Below are 14284 nucleotides of genomic sequence, written 5' to 3'. Positions count from 1 at the left end.
CCCTGGCTCACGTCATCCTCACAGTACGCTACAGATACGGCAGGACATTAAAGCCATCTTAAAAATGAGGAAATTGGGGTCTAGAGAGTGACTTGCCTGAGTTCTCATAGCTGGGAGCACAGTTCTTAAACTCCAAAAGCTCTGCTGTCCACATTCCCTTCCACAGAAATCCTGGGTGGTCCCTCTCACCTGAGTGAGCTCTTCCTGGGTAAACATCTGCCTTCCCACAGACTCGTGTGGGGGTCCCAGAAGGTGCCTGCTACTCTGAGGCTACAGGCCACCCATCATCCAGCAGCACTCTGGGATTTTTCCTCCAGAAACCCCATGTATTTATTTTTTATGAGGTTTTTCTTTTGCCTTTTGTTTCTTGTTACAGGGGGAAAAAATTCAAAAATGTATAGTGCAAACCTTGAAATCCCCCTTCATTGTCCTTCCCCCAAAGTAACCTTGTTCTACAGTGTGAGTTTGTTCATTTAGCAAAAGTACTTTTCTAAATTTTCCAGTGAAGTTTCCTTAACAGTATCAGGGAAGTAACACCCTGTGTCCTTGGGAGCTTAGGGGTGTAGTTTCTAGGGGCCCAGCAAGTCTCTTCAAAGTCTCCTATTTTAATGAAAGATCATAGGAATTTTCCACTCCATAATATGTCCATGTTTGTCATAATATAGAAATGATCCTTTCAAATAATTTCCCCCAAATCCCCAAACAGAACATTCCTTAGGAAACCACAGCATGTGTGCCCCTTCCCCATGGACTCAGGAAGCACACCCTGAGAAGATGATTGCAGAACTGGAGCAAAATAACCCTGGATCGGTAATTATCTCAGAGATTCAGTTTTAAAATTAGGTCAGGTATGGGGACCAGTATCTTCTCTTTGTTCTCAGAGGCTGTTGGTGGCTGGGATCCAAGTCTGAGGTTTCTGTGTCTGGGCTTGAGCTTCTAGAAGGATAATGGAAGAAGAAGGTCTGAGTAACATAAATTATCCCTGGCTGGCCTGCAGGTCAGGCTTCTAGACGAGGGGAGGGCTTCTGTCCCTGGGGAAGGAGGTGGTCTGGTTCCAGAGCGAGGGTTTGGGGACCTGGCCCTCTCTATCATACTTCTATCATACCTTCTTGTTTGCCTTAAAGTAAAGCTATCCCCTGAGGTCCTGAGGAAAGTTTAGGCTCGTCTGGCTTTGGGGAAAACCAGGTGACTCATGAACGTAAAGGCTCTGCCTCCCAGTCCCCTGGGAACGGGGTTTCGCACATGGGAGGCTGTGTGGATGCTTTCCAGTTGATGCCGTGTGTAGAATTCCCTGGGCTCATCTTAAGATGTAGAAATGCAGTTTTAAAACTCTAAATAAGGGTATAATACGTGCAAATGCCTGTTTCTGTACTTAAAAGTAGCAAGTGTACAGAAATACAATACCCATATAAACTGACCACTGACCTGGGCATGGAGGAAAGGGCATGGCTTCTGGGTTTCAGAAGTACATTTGCCAATATAACAAAGGTGTGCTCACTCCCGGCATTATGAAAAATTTCAAACATGCAGAGTTGAAATAATTGTATATTCTCCATTTTACTCTATAATTTCTACAATTCACATTCTGTTATATTTATCTCCTAACTATCCATTCCATTTTTGTGGTGCATATTAAAAGACAGCTGTAGACAGTACACACTCCTAACCAAACACTTCGGTGTCCGTATTATTAACTACCTTGCCTTTTTTTTTTTTTGGAGGGTGGGTAAGATTTACATACAGTGAAATGCACAGATCTTAAGTGTACTACTTAAGTGACAAATGCATATACCTGTCAACCCAACCCCCCCTTTCAAGATCACATCATCCCAGAAAGCTGTCCTGCTGCTTCCCAGCCCATCTCCACCCCTACTCTCCAGAGGCAACCCCTGTTCTGATTCCCATCAGGTATGAACTTCGCCTTCCAAGGTATTGCTCTTGGCTGGGGTCTCCCGGAAAATGCAGCAGCTGCCATCTCTTCCATCATTCATCCCTCTACCTCATCAGTTGCCGCTGCTCCTTAGAATTTGGCTGTGCCTCTGTGAGCTAGCATTCCCTTTTCTCCAAAAATGTGTTTTTAAAACACTCCAGAAGTTATAGGCTTTCTCCCTTTTCATATGCTTGATTCTCAAACCAACTGTACTTCTGTATACTTTTTCACTGAAAATCCTAAACCAAAATCTTGCCACACCAAATTCAGGTCCTAGGGAAAAGAAAAGGAGAGCTCATAAATTTGATCGTTGGCAGCTAGTAGAAGTCATTAAGCCGCCAAACACATCAAATGGGTAGACACAACCCAGTGTCAGTGAGCCTTAGCTGACCCATCATATTCACTTGAGAAGGAAAATAACAACACATCCAAAGTGCCAGTCCCATCGTTAGGTTAAAAGCTCGATTGGGTCAAAGAGCAAACTTATTTTCATTTCCCAGTGTCTTTAAATGTATTCTCTGGGCCTCATTCCTCCCCTGCCCCTGGAAGGGATGTGGGGAGTCTCCGGCTGCTTCCACCATTACAGGATGTGTCCACTGTAACAAAAACTATAAACGGCATTTGGAGATAGAGGCCGCCCCTTCCCCAGCTTGGGCCCGCTGCCAGCCTTGCCTTCTGGTGGGGAGGGAGGCAGCAACTGCTTGGCCTTGGCCTTGGCCTTGTTTTGTCTCGTGTTGCTACGACGCGTGCGATGGGGAGAGGAAAGTTCATACCTGACCAGCGCTGTTGTGAACTGGCTTGTGGCTCTCCGAGCCTGGTGTGTGTTTAAAGCTGAAACCTGTGCTTCTGGTACGTCTTCCATGAGTATTCCGAGACCTACCCTTTGTCCCCCCACTCTCATCCCTTCTGTTGTCCTCTCACCTGCCATTCCCTTACTTTGGATGACGCACTGTCTTTGGCTGGCCCTCTATAACATTCCTCTTGGCCCCTGGTTCTTAGGGCCCCCTCGAGGTGAAGCAGAATCACGCCACTACGTCCCTCCACAGTGGTGAGACTCAGCACTTGCCCAGCTTCTAAACATTGTTCTCTCACTTCCAGCTCTTTCATTGGCTAAAGATCGGGCAGGAGTCCGAACTCTTTGGGCCACCTTGTTTTGTAGTCCCGCGTTGGTTCTGCCCCTCTCCTTGTGTGTGGCAGCTACTGCATTGGGGTTACAGCAGAAACAGATGAGAAAATTACACTTTTAACTCCCTAGTTCACAAGAAATATGTTATTAATAACACTGTGTAAAAGGCAAGATGAAATAGAAAATTTTATAGATTTTTTTTTTAACTCTCGTTTTGAAATACTTTTTGACATGCAAGACTATGTTCGACTTTCAGGTACTAGGTTTTTAGATATATTTAGAGAAAACATAAACAAAAGTAGATTGCCTGTAACTTGTTCTTATTTTATAATTCTGTACAAAGCTGCTTTTTTCATTCAACAATTATTTAGTGATTTGCCTACTACCATGTTTCCCCCAAAATAAGACTGGGTCTTATATTAATTTTTGCTTCAAAAGATGCATTGCGGTATATTTTCAGGGGATGTCTCATTTTTTCATGTACAACAATCTACATTTATTCAAATACAGTCATGTCATCCTCTGGAACATCGTCATAACGTACTACATGCGTCCATCTGGCTGATGATCTTAATTGGGGCTTATTTTCGGGGTAGGTCTTATTTTTGGGGAAACGGTATGCACTGGGCCCCAGTCTAAGCATAAAGGAGATGATTACAAGTGCTTATTTCTGGTGGAAATGAGACAGCCAATTTAAAAACTATGCTTGGGACCCACCCTTGACCACTTAAATCATAATCCCTGAGCATAAGCCCTGCATGGCATTATTTTGTAAAAGCTCCCCAGGTTTTGTGACATGCAGCTAGGGTTGGGTACCACTGGTTCAGAGCCTCTTTTGCCATGGGTAAGCGTCCAGGAGGCTATAACAAAAATATTCAGGGGTAAGGAACTCTGCTTGAAAGATTAAAAATATAAAGGGGAATGCATTCAACAGAAAAGCTGCAAGATACAGTTGAGAAAAATCTCCCCCAAAATGTAAGAAAACTCAAGGATCACTCTGGGGTATTCAACATCTGATTAACACCAGTTTCAGAGAGAGAAAACAGGGTGGAAAATTATCAGCAAGAATATAAGAAAAACTTCTAGAACGAAGGACAGAAGCTCCCAGATTGAAAGATCTGAGTGTCCACAGCTATTGATTTTTAATAAGACCCATGCCAGGTCCCATCATCGTGAAATCTCAGAACACTGGACAGACACAATCCAGAGAGAAGAAAACCACACAACAGCATGGCACATCCTAACAGCATCACTAGAAATTCTGATTTTAAAAACATTATTTACAATCTAGAGTTTTATACTCAACCAAACTATTGGTCATGTGTAAGAGTAAGATAAATATTTTCAGACATATAAGAGCATATGTATTTATCTGTCATGCACCATTTTTTTTCAGGAAGCTACTGAAGACTATATTAAAATAAGGAAGTAAAGAAAGTAAGACATGGGATCCTGGCAATTTGAGACTCCAACACGAGAAACAAAAGGGGTACCTTGGAATGAAGGTCAAGGGTGCTGGGCAGTAAACGTAGAGAGTCCTGAATAGGGTTGCAAGAAGAAAACAAAACTGATAAGTTATCTGATGTGTTTGAATGTATTCAGAGGAGATGTTAACTTCTTCAAGAAACTTAGGGATAATTTAGTATTGAGGCATGGAAAACAAAACAAGAATTGGAAAATTAAGCCAAAACTCCAGAAAAAAAAATTGTACAATAAAAATCAAATCCAGAGCATATCATGTGTTGCAGCTGTGAATAATAGTTATGTAGGAAAATACTACAAACCCTGAATAGTGCTATAACTGCTGGGATGTGGGAAGGGCAAGGAGAGGCAAGAGTCCTGTTTCCTTCCATGGTAAGAACTATAGAAAGAAGGAAAATCATGGTGCTTAGTTAGAAACATGAAGGTAGATATCAGAAGGAACAGCTAAGTATTTAAATTGCTATTTGACTTTTTTATAGTACAAGTATTTGAGTAAAAATTAAATGCTAAAAGTTTGCCATAAGCTAAAGCTACGCTTGTAATAAGCCCGGTGCTTCCGGCTCTTTTCCAGTGAAGTAACTGATGAATGAGAGTTTTCTAGAACTCCAGGGGAAATCTGGAGGGATAGACCAAAGGGAATCCATTGCAGGCATGAAATATCTTTGAAGTCTCCTCCTATCTTTAAAATTGTACACATAATTTGCACTCTGGTGTCTCTGTGGAGAATGCAGGGCCTGAGCAGAACCAAGAACACAGCCAGCCAGGTGAGAGCCCTGACGGTGGCCTGGATGAGGGGAGTAACTGAGGGGCATCTTAAAGGAACAAAGCCCATGAGGGAGTGAGGATGGTTGGCACCAGGCACAGGGGAAGAGCTGGCCTTAGGCTACAACAGGGACAGCTATTCCACTGCAACCTGAGGGGAGGCAGGGCGAGGGCACCTGGACGGCAAGGCCAGAGGGAAGAAGTGCTGGAGCCGTGAGGGGAGGGTTCAGACTTCCTGGGAAAGTGTCCTGGGACGGCTGTGGCCCAGCTGAGATTGTTAGGTCAACTCTCTGCATCATCTTGTACAGCTGGGGTGCAGCTGCGTGGTACGCTCACAGCTCACTTTAACCAGGGCTGGGATTTTGCCAGGTTAATTCAACAGAAGAATGAGGGAGTTAGGCGTTTTGGGAAGTAATTATCACGATGGGCTGTGGAATCTGTGCCGGGCAAGGAGGAAGTGGAGACAGGTGCAGAAGCAACTGATAGTGAGAGGGGGTAGTAGAAGTCTTGTTTTGCTCAAAGGGTGGTGGTCGCTGGACCTCCACCCTTTGCGGGAGAAGTGCATTGATGTGGGCTGAGACTAGGACAGTGAGGCCACAGCCAAGAGGAGCTGATTCCTGGGAAAAGCCGACTGGCAGTGTGACAGCCGAAAGGGTTAGGAGGGGTCAGAAGGTTTGAGAGATGACTCCACAGAGTGACTGGATTGGTGGGCGAGGGGCAAGCCCAGCTGAGGCCTGGGTCAGGCTGTGGTGATGGGGTGTGAGAGCAGGTGGGGATGAGCTGGAGGTGCAGGTATTGGGGACGACGGTGGCTCCACTGGGATGTTGAGTGTCAGAAGCCTAAACCTCTGCGGCAACCTTTGCTCAGGAGGCAGGACAGACCTGCGTCCAGGAGGGAAAGTCCAGGGCTGGATGTGGGGATGTGGGAACCACTGTCGGGTTAGAGGCCCTGGTGAGTGTGAACGTGGACATGACCAAGGGCTACAGGAGCGGGCTGAGGGAGCTGAGGGCATGGCAGGGCGAGAATGTGGGCTGCACCTGCAAGCAGGAAAGGCCGAGGGGAGGCAACCTCTCCAGGTGACGGGCCAGCTCTGAGGGCTGGTGTCCAGGGAGGACAGGCTCTCGCCTCACAATCTACGCGACAAGCGTCTTCCGCGAGGGGCCCTGTGCGAGGAGCCTGGAGGTGAATGCAATATCCTGGACACAGCCAGGCTCTCTGGGCACAGCCAAGGTTTCTCAAGGCACCACCAGTGCTTCTGGGCACAGCCAGTCTTCCTGGACTCAGCCAGGGCTCTCAGGGCACTGTGCTGGAACAACAGCGACTCACAGTCAAGGTGCTTACATATTCTCAATGGTGGCCGGTCAAGACACAAAAGCAAATATCCCCCAGTTCCACCACATGGTGGTAAGTTCCCAAACAAACAGTCAAGCTGTCCATTAAATTAGGAATGGAAGGCAATTCCCCATAGTCCATAGTCATTCGCCAGGGCTGTCCTGGGCGTGAGGGACAACCTTGACCTCACCCTCATCTCCCATGGCGGACTCAGCAAGCGTTTCCTCCTGGGACAAGTCCCGCATCTGGGCTGCCTGAGCAGGAATTTCCCGGCCCACAGGGCTGCAACGATCTTTGCTTTCTCCGGCCTATGCTGGTTGGGGAACCGTCCACATCTTTCCACCTCTCCACGGGGGTCCAGCTCTCCGGCAGCTCCTCCTCCTGGTCTTCCTCAGACTCACGCACAAACTGCTCCACCACACTTTGGAGAGCTTTGGCCGACACCGTACCCTGCTCGCTGTGCTATTTGTCGTGCGGGGAGGCCTGCGGGGTCTCTGTTCCCACTCCGCACATAAGAACGCAGGACATGGTGAGGCCAAAAAGGAACACCCACGGAGCCATAGGTAGGGGAGTCATACCACTATATTCTCGCTGGTGGCTGGGTTGGAGAAACAGGAAACAGGAGCCACACAATTCTCAACCCTCACTGCGCCGCTTGCAGGCTCAGCCACCATCTTCTTGCCAGCCCCCATTTTCCTAGCGTAGCCACGGCAGTTATATTAGTGGCCAATGGCTCACTGGTTACAGCTGACGGCCAACTAGCCACAGCTGATGGCCATCCAATCACAGTTGATGGCCATTTACTACCTGAGCCAGCACCTGTCTATGTGAGGCCGAGAGCCTGGAAACTGCTTTTTGGGGTTCTGTCCCCACAGACTCCCCTACCTATGGCTCCGTGGGTGTTCCTTTTTGGCTTCACTGTGTCCTGTGTTCTTATGTGGGGAGCGGGACCAGAGACCCAGCAGGGTCTCCCACATGACAGCCATTGTGTAAAGGAGCAGAGGCTCAGAGAAGGAACCTGCCACAGGCACACAGTAATTGATGCCTACCCTCTACCCCCAGGCCAGGGTTTGCTCCACCTTCATGTAACAGGCCAGTCAAGGCCAGCTCTGTGCCTTTCCGCAGGCCCGGGAATGGGGAGAGTGGGCCGGATGAGCTGGGCCATGCGTGAGCTCTTGCCCTGAGCTGACCCTGTTTCCCCAAACAGTCCTCTCAGACCTGTAGTGCCCAGCAGCCGTGCTTGGCCCAGACTCAGTCCCTGCGCGTGGTCTAGAGGGGACACAGACCCTCTCAGATGGGCAGTTGCTCCGAGAGATGACACGTGGAGGCCCAGAGCAGAGGTCCTTAGCCAATGAATCATTTCTGAGCAGCTACCTACCATGTGCTGCACTCTGTGTAGGCGCTGGGGTACAGCAGGAGCCAAACATACAGGAAACACTGTCATTAAGGGGCGTGCATATTAGCAGAAGGGAGAAATGAAATAAGAGAAGGAGCAGCAAGGAGGCAGGTCCCACACACCTTGTTGGCCGTTGTTTATAGCCTTTGACTTTTGCTCTGAATGAGTGGGATGCAGGAACAGCATGATCCAGCAGGATCACTCTTGTCAGTGTAGTGAGACCAGACCGAAGCAGGGAAGGCCAAAGCAAGGAGACCAGTGAGGAGATGATGGTAATAATCCGGAGATGATGGTAACTTTGGCGTGAGTGGCAGTGGTGGAAGTGGTGAGAAGTGATCAGATTCTGGAGATATTTGAATGTAGAACCAATAGTATTTGAGCATGGATTGGATGTGGAGGGCAGGGGTGAGGGAGAGAAAGGAGTCAAAGATGACAGATGGGGACAGGGAAAATTACAGTTGGCGCACATGTTATGGGAGGAAGATCATGAGTTCATCTGGGGAGGTCAAGTTTGAGATGTTTGCTAGACTTTGAAGTAGAATCAAGGAGTGGGCCAGACCTTTAGATTCAGAAGAGATGGGAGAGAGGAGGAAGCAGTCAGCAGAGAAACCAGAGGACTGAAGGAGAGGTGTTAGTCTGCTGACTGGTCGGGTAAGAGGAAGAGGGAGCACAGACTTTGAGATTTGGGGGATGGGCCCCTCCCCCACTGCAGCCTCAGCCCAGGGCTTAGTCCGACAAAAGAGAGGTGTAACCACTTCCCCAAGGCCATGGCCAACCTAGTTCTTTCCATTGCTCTTATTGGCTCTTATTACACTTAGTCTCATGCAACTTTGTGTTTGTGAGATTTGTCCACTTTGACACACATATCTGTAGATCAAGAGTCAGCAAACTAAGGCCCTTGGGCCAAGTTTGTTTTAGCAAATAGCCACAGCTATGCCCACTCTGGTTGTCTAAGATTGCTTCCACACTCCAACAGGACTGAGTGGTTACCAGGGCCACATGGCCGGCAAAGCCAAAAATATTTATTGTCTTATCTTTTAAAGGGAAAGTTTGCTGACTCCTTCTCTTCCTCTTTCACTATAACAGTGTGTTGTTCTGTTATAGAAATACACACGATATTTAATTGGACATTTAGGTGTGTCCCAATTTTTTGCTATTATGAAAATGCTCCACTAAACATACCTGTGTTTCTTTGGGCTCACGTGCACTCGAAAGTAGAATCCCTGGTTTGTAAAATATGGGCAGCTTCAGTTCTGATAGATTTTGCCAAATTGTTCTCCAGGGTAGCTGAAAAGATTTACACTCCCATAAGCAGCGTAAAAAGTTCCCATCTTCCTCTAAAACTTGGTATTGTATGTTGCCAGACTTTATTAGTTGGCAATCTTTTATATATGTATATATAAAAGAATATATATATATATATATATATATGAGAACATTGTGTTTCTCTAGGGTCTATCAGCTCCAAGTCACTGTCCTTCAATCTAGGGCGCAGCTCAAAGGCCAGTCGCAGTTTTCAATCTTTAGTTGCAGGGGGTGCAGCCCCTCATCCCATGAGGGAATTGAATTTGCAACCTTGTTGAGAGCTCACGCTCTAACCAACTGAGCCATCTGGCCGTCCTACCATGCTTCCCCAAAAATAAGACCTAGCCGGACAATCAGCTCTAATGCATCTTATAGAGCAAAAATTAATGTAAGACTTGGTCTTATAGTAAAATAAGGGTCTTTTATTATGTTAGATAAGACCCGATCTTATAGTAAAATATAATTTTACTTATAGTAAAATAAGACTGGGTCTTATCTAACATAATTAAAGACCCTTATTTTACTATAATATAAGACCAGGTCTTATATTAATTTTTGCTCCAAAAGACGCATGAGAACTGATTGTCTGGCTAGGTCTTATTTTCGGGGAAACACGGTAGTTGGCAATCTTTTATTGTTTGTAGATTCTTTGGGTGATTCTGGCTGTGAATGATAGTTATGCTCTTTTTTTAGTCTTGGTGCTCTGGCTGGGACCTCCATACAATACTGTATTTTGTTCGATGAAAAAATTTTAAATTTTGTTACTGGCTTTGAAGGGAACAATGCTTAACATTTTCTCATATACTATGGTATTTTACCATTAAGTATAATGTTTGCTCCAAGTTTGGTTTTTTGGTTTTTTTGGGGGGAGAATTCACTTAGGAAACCATTTGGACTAGTTGGCTTTTTGAGGTATATGGCTACTCAGTTTGCCTATTTCTTTTTCATTTAGTCTTGGCAAATTATCTTTTTTGAGAAAATTGTCTATTTCATCTAAATTTTAAACTTACTGGCATAAAGTTTATATAATCTTATTTTTGTCATTTCTGATATATATAGTTATGTCCTTTTGCAATTAATTTTATTTCATTGATCTTTTCAAAGATCTGGCTTTGTTTTGTGGTCCATATTAGTGTTTGTTTTCTATTTCATCAATTTCTCTTCATTATTATCATCCTTTGTGTTTACATTGTTATTCCTTTTTAAAATTATTTGACACTGCTAATAAATGTCCTGTATTCTTACCTAATATAACAAGGCTATAAATCTTCTAAATGCTGCTTTAGTTGCCCCCCTGCTCAGTTTTTATTTTATTCTCATTTTTGGTTTGATCTAAATAATTTTCATTTCTGTATGATTTTATCTTTGAGTAATACGTTTTTTAGAAGAATGTTTAAATGTCCAAACATTTGGAGTCTACTTGGCTCATGTCTGTGGTCAGGGAATGTGGTCTATATGAAACTGATTAGTTGATATCTGTTGAGAAATTTCTTGGAGTCTCGTAGTTAGGTGTTTTTGTTTTGTAAATGTTTCTTGTGTGCTGGAAAGTAACACATTGGGTTCAGGGTTCTATCAGGGTCCATTGATCAGGATTATTAATAGTATTAAAATCATCTATATTCTTCTTTTTTGGCTGTTTGGTCTTCAGTTACTGAAAGAGGTCTTACTTAAATCTCCCACCCTGCTGAAGGATTTGGCTATTTTTCCTTGTATCTGGTCACTTTTGCTTTATACATTTTTAATACTTTTTTTTAACTTCTAACGTACAAGTTCAGAATTGTTGTATTTTCCTAGAAAGTTGTTCTTTTAACCATTTTGTGGTGACCCTCTTTATCCCTAATCATGTCTTTTTCCTTACAGCCTATTTGGTCTGATTTTCTTGTATCTTTTGGTTAGTTTTTCTGAAGTATACCTTTTGCCACCTTTTTACTTTTGGTGTCCTAAGGTTTTAAATGTCCTCTTGTAAACAGCCTAGAGCTGCATTTTATTTTTCTTGGCCAATCTGATCATCTGTTTTAATAGGTGAATATAAAACATTTTCTACCTCTGGTTATGCGCCATTTATAATCCTTTCTTTTTACTTTGCCTCCTTTTTTTCTTTTCTGCCTTCCATATTTTAATACCCTTTACTAACTTTTTTCCTGCATTGGCAGTTATACTTTCTATTCTTTTAGTGATTTCTCTTGAATGTCTGAAATACATACTTGACTTTACAAAGCTGGACAATTATCATTATCTTTAACTTCCTCCTCCTCTCGTATAAATCAAGTTGCTTAGAACGCTGAACTCTGGTTACCCTCTCCAGTCTTACCTGGTCCTGTGTTCAGTGCTCCTTGTTTTGCACTCCACAAATTAATCATCACTAGTCATGTTCCAATTAAGTGCTTGTTTAGATGACTTACATGTTTACCAATTTAGTTGCTCACCATTTTGCCATCTAATTTCTTGTCTTTAGAGTTCTGCAAATTCATTAAAAAGTGCCTAGATGCTTTTATTTTTATTTATCCTACCCTGGGTTTTATGTGAGGCTGCTGGTCTTTAATTAATTTTGGAAGCTCTTCAGGAACTGCCTCTCCTATATTCTTTCCTCTCCGGAACTCTAACTGGACATGGGTGTTCTTCTCACTTTACCATTCCAGTCACTTCCTCTTTTATATTCCGTCCCATCACCTTTTTTCTCTATTTAATTGCTTCTGATTATCCTCCAATTCAGAGAGATTCTCTTCTGCTGTGTCTACTCTGCTTTCTTGCCTCATCCTTTGCGACGTGAATTTCAATAGCTCTATTTTTCAATTCTAGAAATTCCTTTTTTAAACCTCTATGTTCCTTTTTAGGGCCTTGCTCTTTCATGTTTTAATCTCCCCACCCCACCTTTTTCTTTCTCTAACCATAAGCTTTCTCTAACCATGAAGGCGAGGAGGACTTTTGGATCACTGCTGTCATTCTCAGCACCTCGTACTGTCTTGGAACTGACAGACTCGAGTGTGCGCTGTCACATGACAGTGACAGCAGGAATAGAGGATGCTGAGCCGCAGTCTGGCCTGCGAGTCCAGGCTTTCCAGTCTCTGCTCAGCCCGGGCCAGGGGGAGAGAGACCCGCGCAGGCCATGACATCATGGGACTGTGACGCGCCCTGGGAGCCCCCGCCCTTCATAGTTAGTGCGCGCTGGGAATCCAGGCTCTTTGCGCCCTGACATCACGGTCCGGGCGGGCGGGTTTTGCGTCGGCCCAATGGGAGCGGCGCGCCGACCTCCCCTTTAAGGAATGTTGTGACCTGACGTCACCCGGGCGAGTTACCTCCCCGAGTCTCCGCCGCCGGGCTCAGCGTGAGCCCCGGAGCCCTTGAGCGCGAGGTACAGAGCCCCCGGAGCCCCTGAACCGCAGCCACATCCCCACGCCGTGCGCCCCGGAGCCTCGGCCTGTGCGCCCCGCCGGGCCCGCGAGATGCCCTCGGACCGGCCTTTCAAGCAGCGGCGGAGCTTCGGTGAGGCCCGGCGGGCAATCAGCGACTGTGTGTGTGGGGGGGGTGGGGGGCGCGACCGACAGGGCTGCCGCAGGTGACGTCAGCCCCGTGACGTCAGGCTCCAGCTGGACCCCAGGCTGGCAGGCAGGTTCAGGCCTGGGCCCCGGCCTGCCCGACCGCTCCAGGGGTGGGGGCTTTGGGGAGGTAGGGCCGGAGGGGCCACACCTCTGGGACAGGCGGAGTGAACCGCAAAGGGGGCCCAGCTTCACTGCCCGACCTCCTTCCGCAGCCGACCGCTGTAAGGAGGTGCAGCAGATCCGCGACCAGCACCCCAGCAAGATCCCGGTGAGTCCCTCCGCCCCCTAAGCTACCCGCCCGGCCCCAGGCCCCGCCCCGGGCTCACGCGTCCCCCGCCCCACACGGTTCCCAGGTAATCATTGAGCGCTACAAGGGTGAGAAGCAGCTGCCTGTCCTGGACAAGACCAAGTTCCTGGTCCCGGACCATGTCAATATGAGCGAGTTGGTCAAGATAATCCGGTGCGTGGGCAGTAACTGTCAGGGGGACTCGGGTCCTGCTGGAGTCAAGCAGTGGGCCAGGTCCTGAGAAGGGCTGGGGTGGGGCATGGGATGGGGCGTTGGGTACCTGTTCTGGGGAGGTTGGGAAAGGTCAAGGTCAGGGCTGGGGTCAGCGTCAGGTGAGAGCCTCTAGATGGGGCTGGGATGGGTGGGAATCAGAAGCTGGGCATCATTTGGGGGAAATCTGAGCTGCGCCCACCCAGCAGCCAGGGCCTCCTGTCCACCTCAGGCGCCGCCTGCAGCTGAACCCCACGCAGGCCTTCTTCCTGCTGGTGAACCAGCACAGCATGGTGAGCGTGTCCACGCCCATCGCGGACATCTATGAGCAGGAGAAGGATGACGATGGCTTCCTCTACATGGTCTACGCCTCCCAGGAAACCTTCGGCTTCTGAGCCAGCAGTAGGGGGGGCTGGCCTGGGAGTGGGGGGCCCTGTCAGGCTCTGCCCAGGGAGCTCCTGGCTCCTGCACTGAGCTGCCTCTGCCCCTTGGGTCTGGGCAGGGATGCCACCCCTTGGGGGCACCAACCACTCCATCTCTGCCCTGGGTAGATCCTGAGCCAGTCATGTTAGGGTTGTCCCTCTGGGTGCTGACTGGATGGGGGCGGGTGGGGAGCAGCCCCCAGCACCTCTGCTCTGTCTGGTTCGTTTTTATGTGTTTTTTTTTTTTAGGCCCCTGCCTGTCTGTCCATCTGCCCCTCCCCCACTTGAGGCGCTGTCCCCAGCTTGGACCCACCCACCCCTGAAGGTCTGGCCCCTGGCTCACCTGGCCTTGACATGGTGTATGATCTGTGGGCATTGTCCTTCTGCAGAATAAAGATTGCTCAGGCCTGCCTGGCCCTTTGCCTCCAGCTGCTTGGGAGGGGTGGGGAGGACTCTTGGTGGGGCTGTCTCATGCTATTCTTGGCTCGCCAGTG

The 14284-nt window shown here is 47.3% G+C and overlaps 1 protein-coding gene across 2 annotated transcripts; it reads left to right on the top strand.

The window, feature by feature from the left end:
• Positions 1-12327: 12327 nt before the first annotated feature.
• MAP1LC3A (microtubule associated protein 1 light chain 3 alpha) lies at positions 12328-14200 on the top strand. 2 transcript variants are annotated; one of them, XM_074318351.1, is made up of 5 exons: positions 12612-12816; positions 13085-13140; positions 13226-13332; positions 13601-13770; positions 14040-14200. In XM_074318351.1, the coding sequence occupies exons 1-4, from the start codon at positions 12777-12779 to the stop codon at positions 13761-13763; spliced, it is 366 nt and encodes a 121-aa protein (XP_074174452.1). In that variant the 5' UTR covers positions 12612-12776; the 3' UTR covers positions 13764-13770; positions 14040-14200. The 2 variants fall into 2 exon arrangements, with proteins under 2 accessions (XP_019589255.1, XP_074174452.1); XM_019733696.2 differs by having other exon boundaries at positions 12328-12816; positions 13601-14200.
• The last annotated feature ends 84 nt before the right edge of the window (positions 14201-14284 follow it).

The sequence above is a fragment of the Rhinolophus sinicus genome, linkage group LG13, assembly GCF_036562045.2.
Source record: "Rhinolophus sinicus isolate RSC01 linkage group LG13, ASM3656204v1, whole genome shotgun sequence".
Taxonomy (NCBI): Eukaryota; Metazoa; Chordata; class Mammalia; order Chiroptera; family Rhinolophidae; genus Rhinolophus; species Rhinolophus sinicus.
Note: the sequence above shows the minus strand (reverse complement) of the source record. Positions and strands in the feature narration are given on the sequence as shown.

Bases quoted from the DNA above. Each gene is read 5' to 3' on its own strand.
- MAP1LC3A (XM_019733696.2), top strand. From the start codon at position 12,777: ATGCCCTCGGACCGGCCTTTCAAGCAGCGGCGGAGCTTCG. The intron at 13,141-13,225 runs GTGAGTCCCTCC...CACGGTTCCCAG, and splicing joins AGCACCCCAGCAAGATCCCG to GTAATCATTGAGCGCTACAA. The intron at 13,333-13,600 runs GTGCGTGGGCAG...TGTCCACCTCAG, and splicing joins GAGTTGGTCAAGATAATCCG to GCGCCGCCTGCAGCTGAACC.